This window comes from Harmonia axyridis, chromosome 5, assembly GCF_914767665.1.
Source record: "Harmonia axyridis chromosome 5, icHarAxyr1.1, whole genome shotgun sequence".
NCBI classification, from domain to species: domain Eukaryota; kingdom Metazoa; phylum Arthropoda; class Insecta; order Coleoptera; family Coccinellidae; genus Harmonia; species Harmonia axyridis.
In genome coordinates this window covers 33,757,740-33,775,710 of record NC_059505.1, presented here as the reverse complement: position 1 = coordinate 33,775,710, position 17,971 = coordinate 33,757,740, and the positions used below count along the sequence as shown (strand labels likewise).

Here is a 17,971-nt window from a genome sequence, read left to right as displayed (position 1 = left end):
ATCAAGATTTGTGCTCAATTATTTGCAATTGCACATCTTCGTGCAGTATATTCCAATTTGAACGTTAAATATGTGCAGGTGAAAAACCGACTATAAAACGGCTAAAAAGCTCGGTGTTTTCCAATTCCTTCGAATCAAAATTATGTATATTTGATTTCAATTGATATATTCTTCCATTTTGTCAGATTTTAATTAGAGAAAATTTATCAATATGTTTTCTGTTGTAGGCCTTCTATGGCATATCCAATCATGTTAGACGTTTGCTTTTACCTGCAACTAGTTATTGAACCTAACTAGTTGGATTGTGTGTTGAGGTTGTTACGCAAACGGATGCTTTGACATAATTATAGGATTAGATCCGGGACGAAGGACCAAACATTGTGTGGTTTGTTCAAGTGAGTGTACGTGGATCGTATTTTGATAAAGGGACAAACAACTTTTCGTATTAATATTTGTTCAAAGTTTGTGTTGCGAAATACAAAACAGCCACATGAACTATAACAGAGAAACCATGTTTTCGGTTCGTTGTGAGGCGAGAAAATTAATATGAATAATGGGGAATTCTCCTCAGTTTGGGTTGTTACTGCAAATTCAAATTTAAGCTTAATTTTTGTGGGTTTCATTATTGATTTCTTCAGATAACTCACAGACACTATTTTAATTCAGTTTTTAAAAATAATTGAATCGCTTCGTTACGACTGCACAAAGTGACAACAGCGCCTTGAAGGATAACTGGTACGACCAATTTTATGGAGAATATAAATTCTGTGCTCTTCTGGCTCTATTCCTTGGTCGATGACTTTTACTCTTACTTCATCAAATTTTAGCTATCTTTGTTCACTTAATTCGAGTAACGGATTTGACGTCTTATTCTTTTCATGTGATCTAAAGTCGCTACAAATTATTAACCTCCACATTAATTTTTCCTTTTTAGGTATCTAATTTTTTTTTTCAAATGAATGTTTGAAATGGTATGTTTGAAATGTGTCGAAATAATTTACAAATACCCAAGTCTCGTTTGAAGGAAAAATATAATTGATCATTATTGTATGAATAATATATCAATCTTAATTCTACCTGGGAGTTCAATCATCGTTTGAAGTGCTAAATTAACGATTAATTTCGATAATAATCGAAACGTCTCCACTGAATTTAGAAATGCATTTTATTATCGCATGAGAATCAATTGTTGCCTTGGCATTAGGAGAAACATATTATTCAGCTCTGTCCTCAAATTGATGACAATATAACAGGAATTCGTTAAAATCACATCAATTGAGAAACAAAATTCCCATCTATGTATGTACCTAAGTAAATGAAAATACTGATGAACTTCAATCTAACGAAGATTTCTTCATCAGGTAAGTTGTAAGGTTTCAGAGTATAATCGGCACTAATACAACATTCATTGTTTTTTTTTAAACTCATTTTTTTATATCAGATTTCTGAATTGATGGTATATCGTATACGAAGTTATTATTTGTGACTAGAAAGCTTGCATTTTCGATGTTTAAGTATACTCGTAAGTTGGTTTTATTTATTGTCAATTTCAGTTTCATGTTGCATCGACCAGTTTCATGTCGTTGAAATTTTTTCGAATGATATCTTCGAGAAATTATAATCTGAAAATAAAATATACTTATTTTTTTTTATTTTCATGTTATGAACGAAAATTGAAAATCACCTATTCTCATCAAATCATAATTAAGAGTTCATGATTCTATAGCTATTAGATCTGTGAATATTATTAGAGTATTGAATTTAATAAAATTATCAGTTGCTCATAAAGTTTTGAAAGTTACTTGTTTTCAAATAAAAACATTTCAATCATATTTTCGGACACCTTGTTTTTTACTGATTTCAAAAATATACAGGGTGAGTCAAAAGCGCTCGATAACTCCTGTAAATTTTGGCCTCGAAGAATAATTTTGAGGGATTATATCATACTTATAATTTCCATGAAATTCTGATTTCGAAGAAACCCACTTGTCATCATTTATCTGTGGTACTTTTTGACGGAGGCCATGTTTTTCGAAAAATTTCATGGTTATAATGGTTGTAATGCTGTCTCTCTTTTATCTGGATGTACTCTCAAAATTTTCGTGTGGATTTTCTTCTTTCTTAATTTCGCAAAATCTGTTTACATAATCATTCAATCAAAAATGAGCTTCATCGCTTAAATTTCTCTCAGTATTTCAGAAAGCAGCACGGATTTTGATAAAACAATTTCTAAACGTTGTTGAAGCGTGCATATTTCCATGATTTAATGGCATAACCTATTGAACACAAATGACATAAGAAATGTCAAAAATAATATACAGTGTCGCCATTATCACCAATTTAAATTCTATAATTCCCATTGGAAAATTGGTTATTTATTGTCGTTTTCATTTCTATATTTCATCGATCTGTTTCCCGTCGAAAACATGCCAGGAAGTGTAAACCGAATTATTTGTCGATATTGTGCCGGCTTCCACTCCACTGGTGTGTAACCTGAATGAAATGTGAAGCAGCGAGTCTCATGGGAAATTCAATTGGATGGCTCCTCATGCAAACCATAAAAATCATGACCGGAATTCGAACGCTGAATTCCGCCAAATGCTTCTGGAAAACAAAAACAAACTATAGTAGAATGTAATTTCAGTGCACATCCTTGAACATATCCGGAAAGGCGAAATGATTCGATTTGGGAATATTAATTGGTTCGATCTAATTCAATATTCGCAGTTTTGTTCGCCTTCATAGATTTTTTTCTAAATTTGTACGAATTAGATATCTAAAGCACCGTTTACAGGTGCACTAAGTTTCTTATTATACTATTAGGTGTACAACTTTGTTTCCGCCATTTTGCAATAAATGGTTGTAGTGGTAGATGCCATACGAGTACAATAAACTTAGGTATTTGTAAACATAACGCCATCGAAATATTTTCCGATTTGTGTCTGCATCATAAAGTTATTCTCGATTAAACATGTTAGCTTACTAGCCACATTCTCGTCATTCTACTTCAATAAGAAGAAATCTGCGGCTGAGGCTTATCGAATGCTCTCAAATACCTTTGGTGAGGCCCCTGTTAGTAAAAGAACGTGTCGAGAGTGGTTTCAACGCTTCAAGAACGGTAATTTTAACGTCGAAGACCAGCATCGCGGTGAAAAAGAGAAGGTTTTCTAAGATGTAGAATTGGGGGCATTACTTGTTCAAGACTCGTGTCAAACGCAAGAATAATCGGCAGGATCATTGGGAGTGTCGCAACAAGCTATTTCAAAACGCCTGAAAGTCATGGGAATGATTCAGAAACAAGGGAATTGGGTGCCGTACGAATTGAAGCCGAGAGATGTTGAACGGCGTTTGTTTGCTTGTGAACAGCTGCTTGCAAGGCAAAGATGGAAGGGATTTCTGCATTGCATTGTGACTGGAGACGAAAAATGGTTTCATAACGATAATCCCAAGCGCAGAAAATCATGGGGATATCCTGTCCATGCTTTCACGTCAAAGGACCAACTGAATCTTCACGGTTACGAGGTCATGCTCAGTATTTGGTGTATAAGTGTGTGTTATGAGTTGTTGAAACCGACTGAAACAATCACAGGTGATCGTTATCCAACGCAATTGAAGCGTTTGAGCCGAGCATTGAAAAACAAACGGCCGCAATACGACGAGAGACATGATACATTGATTTTACCGCTTGACAATGCTCGACCCCATGTTGCGACAGTGGTCAAAATTTACTTGAAACACTGAAATGGGAACTCCTACACCACCCGCCGTATTTTCCAGACGTTGCTCCCTCGGACTATCACTTGTTCGATCAATAACACACGGCCTGGCTGACCAGAACTTCCGGTATTATGAAGAAGTAAAAAATTGGATCGATTCGTGGATCGCTTCAAAAGATAACCAGTTTTTTCAACTCGGGGTTCGTGCACTGCCCGAAAGATGGGAGAAAGTAGTGGCGAGCGATGGACAATACTTTGAATCATAAATGTTTAATCAGTTTCTTATAGTAAAGCCTCGAATTTCGGAAAAACGGCGGAAGCACAGTTGTACGCCTATGTAGATTTGGCTTTTAAACGTTATAACATAAGCTGTTTTGCACAGTGTCACAAATTGTGATTAATACACTATGTGACATAACAATGCCAGACCGTCAAGAAGACATTGATGTTTTGGACTAAACTCGGCAGAAATATAAAACTTGTCAAAAGAAGATATTAATTTTTTATCAATTGTGTGTTACACAAACCTAAAAGTTCCACAGTGCCAAGTTTTCTTGACATGTATTTTACTAGGCCATATATTTCTTCTTGAAGTATTGCATCCCAAGCACTCTGTAATTCCTGCCGGAAAGTTTATAGTGCTTTTAGAGGATTAGCTTAATTGATTAGTCTTCTAACCATCATGTTCCACAGATTTCAGATAGGCAAAGGGTCGTGAGATCTGCATAGATAGAGCAATCTATCCAGTGACGAGCGCTCAAAAAATGTAACTTGGTATTAGATCTCAAAACTTTGCAAGAAACTGATAATTTCAGAAATCTCTATAAATTTCACTGTTACTCATTACAAATGTTTCTATATCATAAAGATAGCATCAAGAATAATGAAAATATGATAATTTCAATGAATATGGGTTATTACCAGTTTTCGTTCATTAAGGTTAAGATGATAATAAAATATTTCAATTCAATTTCTTTCATTTCTCGAAAAAATGACTCGTAATTTCAGTTGTTGCGGAGATCCTATTATTAAACATCAAAACATTCAAAACTATACTACCGAGTATAAACATAAGGCATTGACTCTTTGATTCCTTCTATGATTTCTGCAATTTTAAAACAATACTTTCATCATTCTGATAATACACTGCGCAAAAGAATTAACGCACATTATGGAAATCTCAAATTTATTCTACAACTGAAGGTGTTCTCAATGATAATTATTTTTATCAGAATTATGCATGCATATGTTATCCACTTTCAACGTTTTTCTTCAATACAGATGTTTTTTTCCAGCAGGAATAAAAAAAGATGAGATTATCAGATTTTGAATGTATTGGCTCCATTCTGAAATCAGTTGTTCTCGATCAATTCTAGTGGTCAATAGTTTTTCTTTCGTTTGATTTTCTACAATCGATCGCTATGCAACGCGAAACACGCAATTTGACCCAAGAGGAATGTGCCCAAGCGGTAGTTTTGCAAGAAGAAGGGTGGACATACACAAGAATTGCAGAAAGGTTTGGAGTTTCCCATACAAGTGTGTCCAGAATGTTGCAGCGATTCAGGGAGACAGATATAAATGTCCGAAGACCAGGACAGGGTAGACCACGGGTAACAACTGCCATTCAAGAACGTTACTTGAGAGTTTCTTCATTGAGACAACGGTTTGCAACCGCTCGCCTCCTTCAATATCGACTTGAGCAAACTCATAGGGTGCAAATTAGCACTCAGACAATAAGAAATCGCCTCAGAGAATATGATTTAAGGCTTCGTGTCACGGCAAGAGGCCCAGCTCTTACCCCAGCCCATCGAAGGGCGCGTTTGGATTTTGCGAGAGAGCATATCCATTGGGAAGAGGCTGATTGGGAAAGAGTGCACTGAGCATATCTTTCATGTGGACGTCTGTATACAAGGGAACGTCGATCACAATGGTAGAGGCAGAATCTAGACTCATCTGTGAAGAAAACTCTTTCCCAATCAGCCTATTCCCAATGGATATGCTCTCTCGCAAAATCCAAACGCGCCCTTCGATGGGCTAGGGTAAGAGCTGGGCCTCTTGCCGCGACACGAGGTCTTAAATCATATTCTCTGAGGCGATTTCTTATTGTCTGAGTGCTAATTTGCACCCCATGAGTTTGCTCAAGCTGATTTTGAAGGAGGCGAGCGGTTGCAAACCGTTGTCTCAACGAAGAAACTCTCGAGTAACGTTCTTGAATGGCAGTTGTTACCCGTGGTCTACCCTGTCCTGGTCTTCGGACATTCATACCTGTCTCCCTGAATCGCTGCAACATTCTGGACACACTTGTATGGGAAACTCCAAACCTTTCTGCAATTCTTGTGTATGTCCACCCTTCTTCTCGCAAAACTAACGCTTGGGCACATTCTTCTTGGGTCAAATTGCGTGTTTCGCGTTGCATAGCGATCGAGTGTAGAAAATCAAACGAAAGAAAAACTATTGATCACTAAAATTGATCGAGAACAACTGATTTCAGAATGGAGCCAATACATTCAAAATCTGATAATCTCATCTTTTTTTATTCCTGCTGGAAAAAAACATCTGTATTGAAGAAAAACGTTGAAAGTGGATAACATATGCGTGCATAATTCTGATAAAAATAATTATGATTGAGAACACCTTCAGTTGTAGAAGGAATTTGAGATTTCCATAATGTGCGTTAAATCTTTTGCGTAGTGTATTAGTCATTCGCAAACCACTGCAATATAGGTCATCCCATGCCACATAACCTCAATAAATCAAATTCACGATCTATTAATTGTCAGCTTTATATCTGTATCTACAGCTCGACGACATACTCACGCTTATCTAGCAACTAATCCAGCTGATGCCACTTCAATGAGAAGACGCCTTTTCGCCGGCATGAAAAGCCTTACAGGGTTTGGATCTCGCTCTAGGCATGGATCACCAGGACATCGCTCCATCTCTTTACCGGAAAGTACGGGATAAAATCCTTTCTATCTGTTTTAAATGTGGAATTAGCAAAGCTAGACTATTCCTTCCTGCTTGGGAAACGATAACTTGCAAATTTCACGTCGAGTTTGACGCTTTTCAAAAGCATAACCTAAAAACGTCAAAAATAACCCATAAACGTCAAAATATAACCTAAAAATGTCAAAACATAACCTTATTGGCAACTTAACTACTCGATTACCTGGAAAATTATTTCAAGAGGAACAATGCAGAATGTAAATTCAGGAACAACATAACTCTGGAAGAGCTCAGCGCTCCAAAAATAGAAGACGGTGAGTCATTGATACTAGACAAATAAATAGATAATTCAACAGTAGATTCACTGAGTCGAATACAAAAGTTTCTTCACCATTTAGACTTCTGAAAATGTTCTTTAAATATTATTATCCTTGGTTTTATTTATTGAAAAATGCATTCTTCAAACGATACATGCTTGAATTCAAATAAAAAAATGTTCAAAAATAAAAAATTTGAAAATTGAAGAAATGATAATTCCGAACGTGAAATTTGCAAAATATCGATATGTGTTGTGAGTCAATCGATGTCAAAGCCTCCTTTCCCTTAAAAATTATAGAAGTAGTATTTCCTGGAAGAACACAAAAAAGTACATCCCTGCCCAATACACAGTATAAGGCTACAGCTTCAAGAAATTCGTGAAAAGTTTCAGTCATTGATGTTCATCAAACTTTATTCATATCCATTGTCAGAAATTATTGGTGTTGCCTCTAATTCATATTCTAGAATAATTCATTCAAATAAGCTACTCAATCAAAAATGAAATATTCTGAATATAAATCACTATTTTATACAAATGAAATTTTCAGAATTGCATTTTTTTGTTGCATCATATCAAATCAACTGAGGATTTGTATGGACTGATTTTCACAAATTTTGATTCTACTGGCCTTATAATCCTCAGTTTAAAGATTGCTTTGGCACCTTTGTTGGTACTTATTTCAGTGTTGTTATTTATTTCTTTGTACTGGATGTTCGGTGTATTACCTGTGCCTTTATGTTCAACATAACATAACCTTGTCGTTGTTTCATCTCAATCTGTATAAACTGCATTCTTCATCCATTTCATTTCCCTTTATTTTTGAGAAAACTACTTTTACATTTGATGGAGTCAATTTATATCAATGAAGGAGATTACTAGAAAAAAAAAACAAATTTTATTGAGAAGCAAAACTTAAATCACATATACGCGCAAGTAATTCTTAAAAATTAATAACAATTTTGCTCATAGATTCGAAGGATATCATTTAATTATTTCAGATGTTCTTTAAAAAGTACTGTGAATACGATACAAAATTGAAAATTTCATGCCTTATTGAAATTTTCATTATACAATAATACTTATAAATCGAAGATTCAGTATCGTGTCATACATTTTTAACCACTTTCATATTGATATATACAAGTCGTTCAAGTACTTGTATATTTTATAAATCGAACAAAATCATTCATTCGTTATAACTCGAGGAATCTACTGTTGAAATGTCTATAATTATCTACATGCTGCAAGTTTGAATAATTAATAGTCGACCCTAATGAAGTACGATAATTGAGATAATTCTATGTTAACTTTATTTCTTCTTAATTGGACTTCTGAGTAAAGAGATGGATCGACATTACATTGGAATTCGGTTAAATTTAAGAATTAATAATTGATGTTTTTCAAATAGGAAACCATAAATCAATGATGAAATGCACAGTATAGTTTCTTTCATATTCAAATTCTTGAAATTTAGGTTGTTTTGAAATATAATTTTGAGAAAAATTCTGCACTAATATCACTCAGTGGAAAAAATTTCGTAAAATCGAAATGTCTTTTTTCTCGATACTCATGATTGATTAGTGTTTAGCTGAGAAAAATCTCCAAGACCAAATATTCATGAGACTTTCACCCTGGAATTTGGAAACTACAACTTAGTCTCACCAAAAGCAAAATATTTGGCATCTCCTCTTACTACCATGAAAAATTCTGAAAAATTCTGAAAACTTCTTCATTCTTCTTATTAAATAGCATCTAATCCACTTCTCTAGCTGATTCAGAATATCACCTTGTATGTTCGTAAGGCTTCCTTATCTAAATATTGAAAATAAAAAAACACTGACATGAAGTCAGGAGCTTTCAAAAGCCATCGTTCATTCATAAATCAATGGAACCCTTGAAGACTCAACTGTACATATGTATATGCAGTCGAAAAGGGCACCAATTGCGCATGAATGACTTCTAGTCATTTTTTCTTTATTCTGCTAGAATTTTCTATGGTTCTGACACCCTATGAACACGAAATTTTTATTTTATTTTTTCATTCTTAATAAAAGCGCAGAATTCCAACTTTGAGTTTCATTGTTTTATTTTTCGATATTCTGCTTGAATTTTTTATGGTTCTGATGACGCTATACAGACGAAAGTTCGCACAATGCTTGAAATTGTTCTTCTTTATAGGTTTACCTACAGGGTGAGTCTTTGACTTCTACATATATTCCAACCGAAGATACCTGAGGTCAAAAGAAACATTTTTTCCCTCTACTTTTGTTTCCGACTCGATTTTTTCTCCCACTTTGTATAGCAGGCATTCTGGAGTTGACCAGACTTTGATGGAATTTTATGTTCCGAAAAGATTCATCACATCGATAAAAAAAACTATAATCCGAAAATCATTTATTTCGATTCCATTCCATTTGCGAGATATAACTAAAATTTACATTTTTGTATGGGTTTTCAACAGCCTGTATCTTTTCAATCGAGCCGAATTCCTTTGACCTCAGAAATTTTGTAATATGTGTACAAGTCAATGACTCACCCTGTATACGCCAAATCTGTGCTCGACCGGATCTGTAATCACGGAAATATTTATTTTCTAATATTATTCTTAAATTTTCTATTCTGATCATCTTGAAGATTTAGTCGAAGCTTGAAATTATAATTTGATATCAACATCCCAAATCTTAACTGCGTAGGTTTTGTGGTCGCAGAAATATTGGATATATTTAGAAACTCTTCTTGAAATTTTTTGCTTCTGTTTAAGCCATCCCATTTAATTTTTCAAAAAGCTTGAAGTTTTCATTCTACGTTTAAATGCAAATTTTCATCTCTGTCGAATCTGCAGTTTCGAAATTTATTGATAATCAAAATTCGAACTACCCTGCAAGTTTCTAGGTCCTCCCGTTCGAAAAATCATCATATACAAACATTGTGATGAAATGTTGGAGAACAAGCGCTCAAAAAAAAATAGGAACCATATATGATATACATCATTCAGATTTCTGTAAGATTTATAACCAGCTAGCAACCGAGATCACTCCACAATGTACACCTCCTCAAAATACTTAATTTTCAGAGCGTAGCCCCCAAGACAACACTGGAACACGGCCTTTCGGACAGCCTCTCATGCTAGGCCCCAAAAATGGAAACGGCAATGGAATGACCTCCTCCTTGAAGTCCCCGTCTCTCTTGTTTTTCAGGGGAAAATCCACAACGTCCGAGAAAAAACCATCGAAAACCAAACATTGACACCGATCGGCAAACATACAGCGTTGTCCGATACAAACATTCAATATCTTAGTGTTGAAACTGTTCAGAATCGTTTTTTCCATCTCATATGTTCTTCATCATCATGTCACCCGAGAACTTTTTGTGTTCAGCCTTGTTCATTGTCGGAGATTTGCTCAATTTGCCATTTTACCTACCTGTGATAAATAAGAATTAAAACATCCTCGTCTAGTCGTTGTCTTTCAGCCTGTAGATTGCTATGCAGCGCAGTGGCGGCTCGTGAGAGAGCTGCGGATAGTGGATAAAAACAATAGAAATTTTAACTCGAAGGTCATTGCCCAGTCTTGAAGATTTTTTATATTTCGAAATCCAATCGATTGGATTATAAAATATTCAATACTTTTAATAAAGCGAAGCGTACGCCACTGACAAACGAGGGGAGACAAGTGCAGTGCGAGCGATTGCGGGCAAAATTTGATGCGATTAATCACATTTTTTCTTCAAAATTTGACTTTATTCATCACCTTTGTGAGTGATACTCGTACATACACTGTGTCCGTATGTATGGAACAAATTCATCTATACAGACCTTTTTAAGGAATAATCCTGAAACACGTCGATTTTTTATTTTAATTTACCGTATTTTAAAATGATAATCTAATATTCAGGGTGAAATACTTTCGAGTAATGACATCACCGTAATTTTTTCAAATGGAACACCCCCATTTTGTCTCAATTTTCCGATTACTCTAGCTGAGCTGATTCCAAAAATGTATCACATGTTAATTCTAATTGATCTAGGGTTGACAAAAATACAATAGTTTTGTGTGTGCTCATAAAGTAACGCGTAACATTCTTTATTAGTTAAATTAACAATATTATCAAAAATACTTATTGTCTAGCGGCAATTGGTTTGAATGTAACACCCTGTAGTTTGTTACATTTTTAGAAAATGGGGGTGTTTCATTTGAAAAAAATGACGGTGACGTCATTACTCGAAAGTAATTCACCCAGTATATTAGATTATTATCTAAAAATACGGTAAATTGAAATAAAAATCGACGTGTTTCAGGATTATTTCTTAAAATGGTCTGTTTGGCTAAAAATGAATTTGTTCCATACTTTACGGACACAGTGTATACACACATCATTAAAAGTCTTGGCCCCCCCTATGAACTCTCAATTTGTTGAATGTACCATGAAAATTTGTTGTGTGTGGAATCGTCACTCTTATCACTTAAATGAAAACAATAAACCAGCAAAAAATGTTTCTTGTTAGGTAAAATACAGGTGTATTCGAAGTTAATCAATTTTCAGCGAATAACTAGAGTTTCAATATTGAGAATATTCCGTGGAAAATGCCGAGACATCCAATTTCTCAGTTTGACTGGGCAAAAACAGTAGCCTTACATCAAGAAGCTTGGTCGAACCACCAGATTACGCAACTTTTGAATATTCCACGGACTTCAGTAAGGCGCATAGAAGCCCTTTTCCTGGAAAACGACAGCGTTGCCTGGAGACAGATGCCTAGTCGACCCAGAGTACCATCTGCAAGGAAAGACCATTATATCACAAATTTTACTCGAAGGAATAGAACGGTATCTGTAACAGCCCTTTGAAGTCATTTTTTGAGGACTTCAAGACGGGTAGTCTCAACGAGTACCATAAGGAGACGGTTGCATTCTTCAAATTTAAGGGCAAGGAGATCTTTAGGAGTACCTCAGCTATAACCTGGACATCGTCGACAATGGGCAGAACACCACCAAGACTGGCTTCCACCACAATGGCGTAACGTACTTTTTTGGACGAGTCAAGATTCGGTTTACAAAGTAGTCGACAAGAAAGGGTTTGGAGAGGTCCAGGCAGACTAGAGCGACTCAATTTCACCCAGGAAGTTTTACACTTTCAAAGCGGATCACTAATGTGCTGGGGGTATCATGTTGGGTCGCCGTACCCCTTTTATTATCGTTCAACAAACAATGACTGGTGCCATCTACCAAGTAAACATTATTGAACCAATCATTAATCCTCTGCGCAACCAATTTGGGGATAATTTCATTTATTAGGATGATAAGACCCCACCACACCGCACATGAAGTGTTCAAAACATTTTTCAAGTGAACAATATCCAGAGATTGAACTGGCCAGCAAACTCACCAGACATGAATCCAATTGAGCATGTATGGGATTACTTAGGGAGAGCTATATCCAATCGCCAAAACCCACCTTCACTCTTCAGGAATTGAGTTTAGGCCTTCAGGAAGAATGGAATGGTATGCCCGAAAATTTCATTAATTGTATTAGTTTCATACAACTTACCTTAATTTCAATCGGGGAAACATCTCCTGAATTTTTCTCAGCAAACTCCCTGTATGAAGCTGTGTGAGAAAGGATTGATAAACACTTCGATAAAAGAAAACTGGACATTTTAATGTGTAAGAGTATATTAACAAAATGAAATTGATTTCATGACATTCAGACAATTCTTCAATTCTGAAAAAGTACGATTTTTCAGTATATTTACTATAATACGTTCAAAATTTCACGTATACTGCAGCTCCATAGACCGGCCGCCACTGGTGCTGCCCCTTCCTAAGACTCGTTTACCTTCAATGTCATCGTTAAGGAGTTTATAGGTTAATTCCGGCTAACATCTATGTACACTGTGAAATGTAATCAGCCACTGTTTGCGTCAGTTCATTCAGCGTCAGAAGGGGTAGCTATAGTTGACATTTACTGTCTTAAAAAGCTCTCAGAAAAATTAATTTCCTTCTGCAACGACTTAACATCGAAGCATTTGGTTTATTTCGTTTTCGTTTATGATACAATAAAAGAGAATATTCCGGAAATCCCTGATGAAGTCGAGTGAAACATTAACGACGAGTATAAAAAAACAAAATTTCTTACATCTTTCCATTCATCGTAAAGTTCACATATTTAAGAAAAGATAGATCTAATAAATTTCTTCAGCTGGTCAAGCATCCTCCAAAAAAAATGGGAAATAGTTTTGGGTTGAAGATTGTAGGTGGCGCTGGCATGAATTCTTACCCAAAACTTCGTATCTGGTTCCTTCTTCCAGAGAATTAATTTTGTTATCATTAAAGAATGCCAGTTGTAAATGTTTACAATATTCTGAATGAGATCAATGTACTCAAGAAACTAATGTACAAATAGTTAGGTAAGTGTGGTGAAAATCTTTAAATAGTAAGTATATAGGATGATGAAGTGTAGGGTGCCTTGGTGAATTTTAAATGCAGAATAAGCGAATTTGTCATCCATTACAGTAATTCATGAGCATTATCAGAATATAATTATTCTACAGACTGAACAATATGTTGCTCCCCAGTGCTTGACTGTAGTGTTTCTTGAATCTTTATCTTGTAAATAATTTTCTGTTTCTCTTTTTACGCTTATGCTTGTTGTATTATATTACTTGTAAATATTTTATGCATGTTGATAACGCTTCGCCCTATTTTCTTGCTCTATGTTCCCTAAAAACACTTATGGCCAGTTGCACCATTTTCCTAAACATTGATTAAAACTTAAACAATAATTACTTCCTGATTTCTCAGATCAGAAATCAGGAAATAATCAATGTTTAAATTTTTAATCAGTGTTTAGGCAAATGGTGCAACTGGCCATTAGTATAACGATTTAGTTCACACAATTTGAATTTGAAAATCTCTTTGACAAATAATGATGTTATCTTCAATCCCATATAGCTCCTCATTCACCACGTCGGCAGAAATTGAATTTGCGGATGAAGAGTTTATCTTTGGACTCCCCCGAAAGCACTGAACATGCTCAAAGAAGAAGGCATCATGGTTCCAATGCTGCCAGTGACCCTCATTCTACGCAGAGTTCATCGTCAAGGATTCAATGTAAGTTGAAAACTTTTCATTTTCAATCCAGCACTCTTGTGGTTTCGAAGCAATTTTTGTCTTGTACTTTTGGTACTGTGTTATTAATATTTTGCACTCTTTATAGACAGGTTTTTGTCAGCAGTGGACAGCATAAGCTAATGGTTACTCTTTATACAGGTTCTTTCGAATTGAGTTTTCAAAAGTAAATAATCAAAATACATCAAATTCGAACTGAAACTGAAAAAGTTTCTATTTATTTTTGAAATACAATGTTTGCCATTTATTTCATGTGACCACCTGTTGCATCTTTGCCGTAGCTGATTGTTTTATCAAAATTTTCAATCACCTTCTGGCATAATTGAGCTTCTATCTCACCAATAACTGGAATAATTTCTGCTATCAATGCTTCAATGTTTCGATTATCCTTGTAGACCTGTACTGTCACATGGTCCCAGAGAAAAAAGTCAGACGGTGTCAAATCACAGGATCTTGAAGCCCAATTCACGTCACTAATTCTGGAAATAACATAATCTGGATAATTTGTATGCAATAACCTACCAGTTTCTTGAGAATTTCGGGCAATATTATCAATTGACCATATTCACCGTCACCATATTGTTGTGCGACAATACCAACTACCCAGTGTTCCCAACGGAGAAATATTGAGTTTACTAGAAAAATACCGCTTATATCAAAAATACTATCAGCCATAGAGATTATTCTTCCACTGACAATTTCCGAAAATAGAGCGAAACCTTCATTTATACACTCGGCCACAGTTAATTTGTATATAAAACTACCTTTCACTAATGTTTTTATTTCCAAAAGGTGAAATTTTTGCGAAATATTGTCCCAAACAAGCCTATCTGGCGTAGGAGCCAGAAAAGGTACTCCGGAATTTACACATAAACCACAATTATAAACTTTATATTGTGGAATTTTTCTAGTAAACTCAATATTTCTCCGTTGGAAACACTGGGTAATTGGTATTGTCGCACAACAATATGGCGACGGTGAATATGGTCAATTATTGGATCAGATATACGATTGTATCGGCCATAAACATCTCTTAATTGGCGAAATTCATTTCTCACAGAACGATAATTTTCATGGAATAATTCAATAATCCCGTAATAATTAATTACGTTGTTGTAATTTTCCGTATCTGCCTGCTGAAATCCAAGGTTTGGTAACTTTTACTCTCCTAGTGTCATCGGTTGTTTCACGTTGTTCGCGCACTCGAAGTTTGTTTTCTGAATTTCTGATATATTTAGGTATTTATTCCAATATATTTTGAGTTGATATGAAACGTTGATTCACTATGGGACATAAGAAGAGCATTCTTCGTGGAGAAACTCGCGAATTGAGTGAAATATCGTATCACTGATATGTTTTCATTTCCGCGCGCTTATTGTCAAATTTGTAGTTCATGTTGGGGACAAAATTTGCTTACTGAAAATGACATATGCTCCCTTCATCTATGTTTATCACTCTGAGGGTGCATTCGAAGTTTGAAGTGTGTTACACAGGCGCCTACTTTTGAAAATCCATTTTGAAAGACACTGTAGTTGTTTAAAACAAATGTGATAGAGTAACTGTTAACTCATGTGTGTTTGAATTTTGGTATATCGACACGACTACCTAAAACTGTTCAATTCCGAAATAAATCGAAACAAACGAGATATATGACATTGTCACTTTGTTATAAGAGATATGAATTTTTTTCGATATCGCCAACTCGAAGACAAAAAGGGGTATCCAAAAATGAATCCTATTCTTGTTAGTTTTTAAAAAAAGAGAACGAGAACGGGATATCAGATTTAGTCCTGTACATATAGAAGCTGTTTTTTCAAAATGACTTAATGATGAAGTTTTGTACCGTCGTAAGGAAACACCCTGTATATTATAATACACTTATGGAATGGTATCATGTGTCGAATAACCTAATCTAATCGATTTTATTGTGTTATGGTAGTGAAAGTAAAATCTACTAGATGAACATTTTCCATGTTAATTTAAGAGCAAAAACTAGTTTTGAATTCCGCATATCGGAAAGTCATGTGATTGAAATCCTTTCAGGACTTTATCATTCGTAATTTCGGTTCGTGTTAATCCCCAACGATTTCACGTCCATTTTTCATGAAGGGATTTCGAACAGACAAATCCTCGAATCTGATGAATTTTTGAGTGAGTATGCAGATAGAATCGTTTGCAAATGGACCAGTCTGGCAAATGACATATTTCATGAATGTCCTTTCATGGATTAGCGCTTCCGTGTTGAATATTCCATATCCACTGAAATATCCAAACAGTTGGAAAAATCAATTTCGTTCCGTTTCCATTAATTACAGTGACATTTTGTTCCATTGAAAATTTCTCGTTACAAGGTCTGGCCTGTTCGTTCTTTTGAGACAGTGTTAGGTATATCCAACTTTTACTACCTACAATAGAATACAATTTTATGTACTAACTGACAAAGAAACTGCAACACCCAGAAGGAGCTGGTCAAACATAGATAGTATAGCAAGAAGTAAATGATTGAATTCGGAGTAAAGAATCGTAAAGGTTTTTTCATGTAAACAATTTTTGTGATTCAAATATTGTAGTCATTTTTTGCAAGTTTTGTAAATTTTACAACAAACCAATTGTTCGAGGAGATCCAAGGTCGATGTTTAGTTGTTGTTAAAATGCCTAGGCCACGTGTACGCGGAATTTATCGCCAGCTAAGTGAATTTGAAAGAGGTCGAATTATTGGTCTACGGGAGGCGCTAACCGTAAGAAAAGAAATCCAACTACTGTTATGAGATGTTGTCAAGCGTGGTTTGATAATGCCCAAAATCGAAAAAAGTAGGCACCAGACGTCGAAGGGGCACAAATGAAGTTCAAGATCGACGTCTAAGACTTATGGTCATTAAAGACCGATTTGCGACAACTCGATCTTTGACTGATGAGTGGTTAGGAGAACAAGGCCATCCTGTAACTGTTCGAACGGTTTACGAACGGATTAGGTCATTTGGGCTGCAGCATTCTCGACCCCATCTGGTGTTACCTCTGACGGTTGAGCATAGCCGACAACGATTACATTAGTGCAGGGAACGTCAACATTGGAATGTGGAATGGCATCAGGTCGTCTTTTCTGATGAATCTTAATTCTCCTTGGGTGCACATGATAGCCGCAGAAGGGTTAGATGACGTTGGGGAGAAAGACGTAAACCTCAGTTTGATGTTGAGGGTCATGTACACCGGACAGTACACGTTATGGTATGAGGTGCTATTGCACATGCAAGTAGGTCAAGTTAGTCTTTATTCGTGATAACATGACAGCGCTGTGTTACCTTGAAGAAATAGTGGAGCCATATATTCTCCCTTGCCTTAAGCGGTTCGAGAATCCAATATTTCAGCAAGATAATGCCCGACCTCATGTTGCCAGAGTTAGTTAAAACTTTTTAGAAGCTACACATGTGAATCTATAGGCATGGACGCCCAGATCCCCCTATATTTCGCCCGTAGAGCATGTTTGGGACTTCATCGGTAGAAGGCTTGGAAATTTACCCCAGCCCTCACGGACTTTGGGGGCTCTGAAACATTTGGTACATATAACTTGGGATAGTATCTCTCGAAAAGAAATAGACCATTTTATTGCATCAATGTCGAGACGTGTTGGAGAGTGTAGCTGTAGATAATCGCAGTGGTCAAACACATTGTTAACAAATTTAAAAAAAAATTGTAAACCCTTCGTTTTTTTCTTAAAATTTCAATTATGCTATACTATCTATGTTTTGCCAAAAAATTTTTAATTTAAACAGCTCCTTCTAGGTGTGGCAGTTTCTTTGTCTTTCTTTTTTAGTATATTCATCGAACTCTACATGTAGAAGACCAATGTTGAAAATCAATATCTGTCG

At 35.6% G+C, this 17,971-nt stretch overlaps 1 protein-coding gene across 12 annotated transcripts in view; it reads left to right on the top strand.

Moving 5' to 3' along the window:
- The window catches only part of LOC123680682, a 194,503-nt gene that overhangs the window by 164,746 nt on the left and 11,786 nt on the right, over nt 1-17,971 (top strand). For 11 of the 12 annotated variants that reach the window (XR_006747551.1, XR_006747552.1, XM_045618711.1 and 8 more), the window contains one exon: nt 13,929-14,087. Coding sequence is in view for 10 of the 12 variants with exons in the window: in XM_045618711.1 (XP_045474667.1) it covers nt 13,929-14,087 (159 nt within the window). In the remaining 2 variants the exon portion in view is untranslated. Of the gene's footprint in view, nt 1-6,516; nt 6,670-13,928; nt 14,088-17,971 lie in introns of all 12 variants that reach the window. The other variant, XM_045618712.1, reaches the window with a different exon arrangement.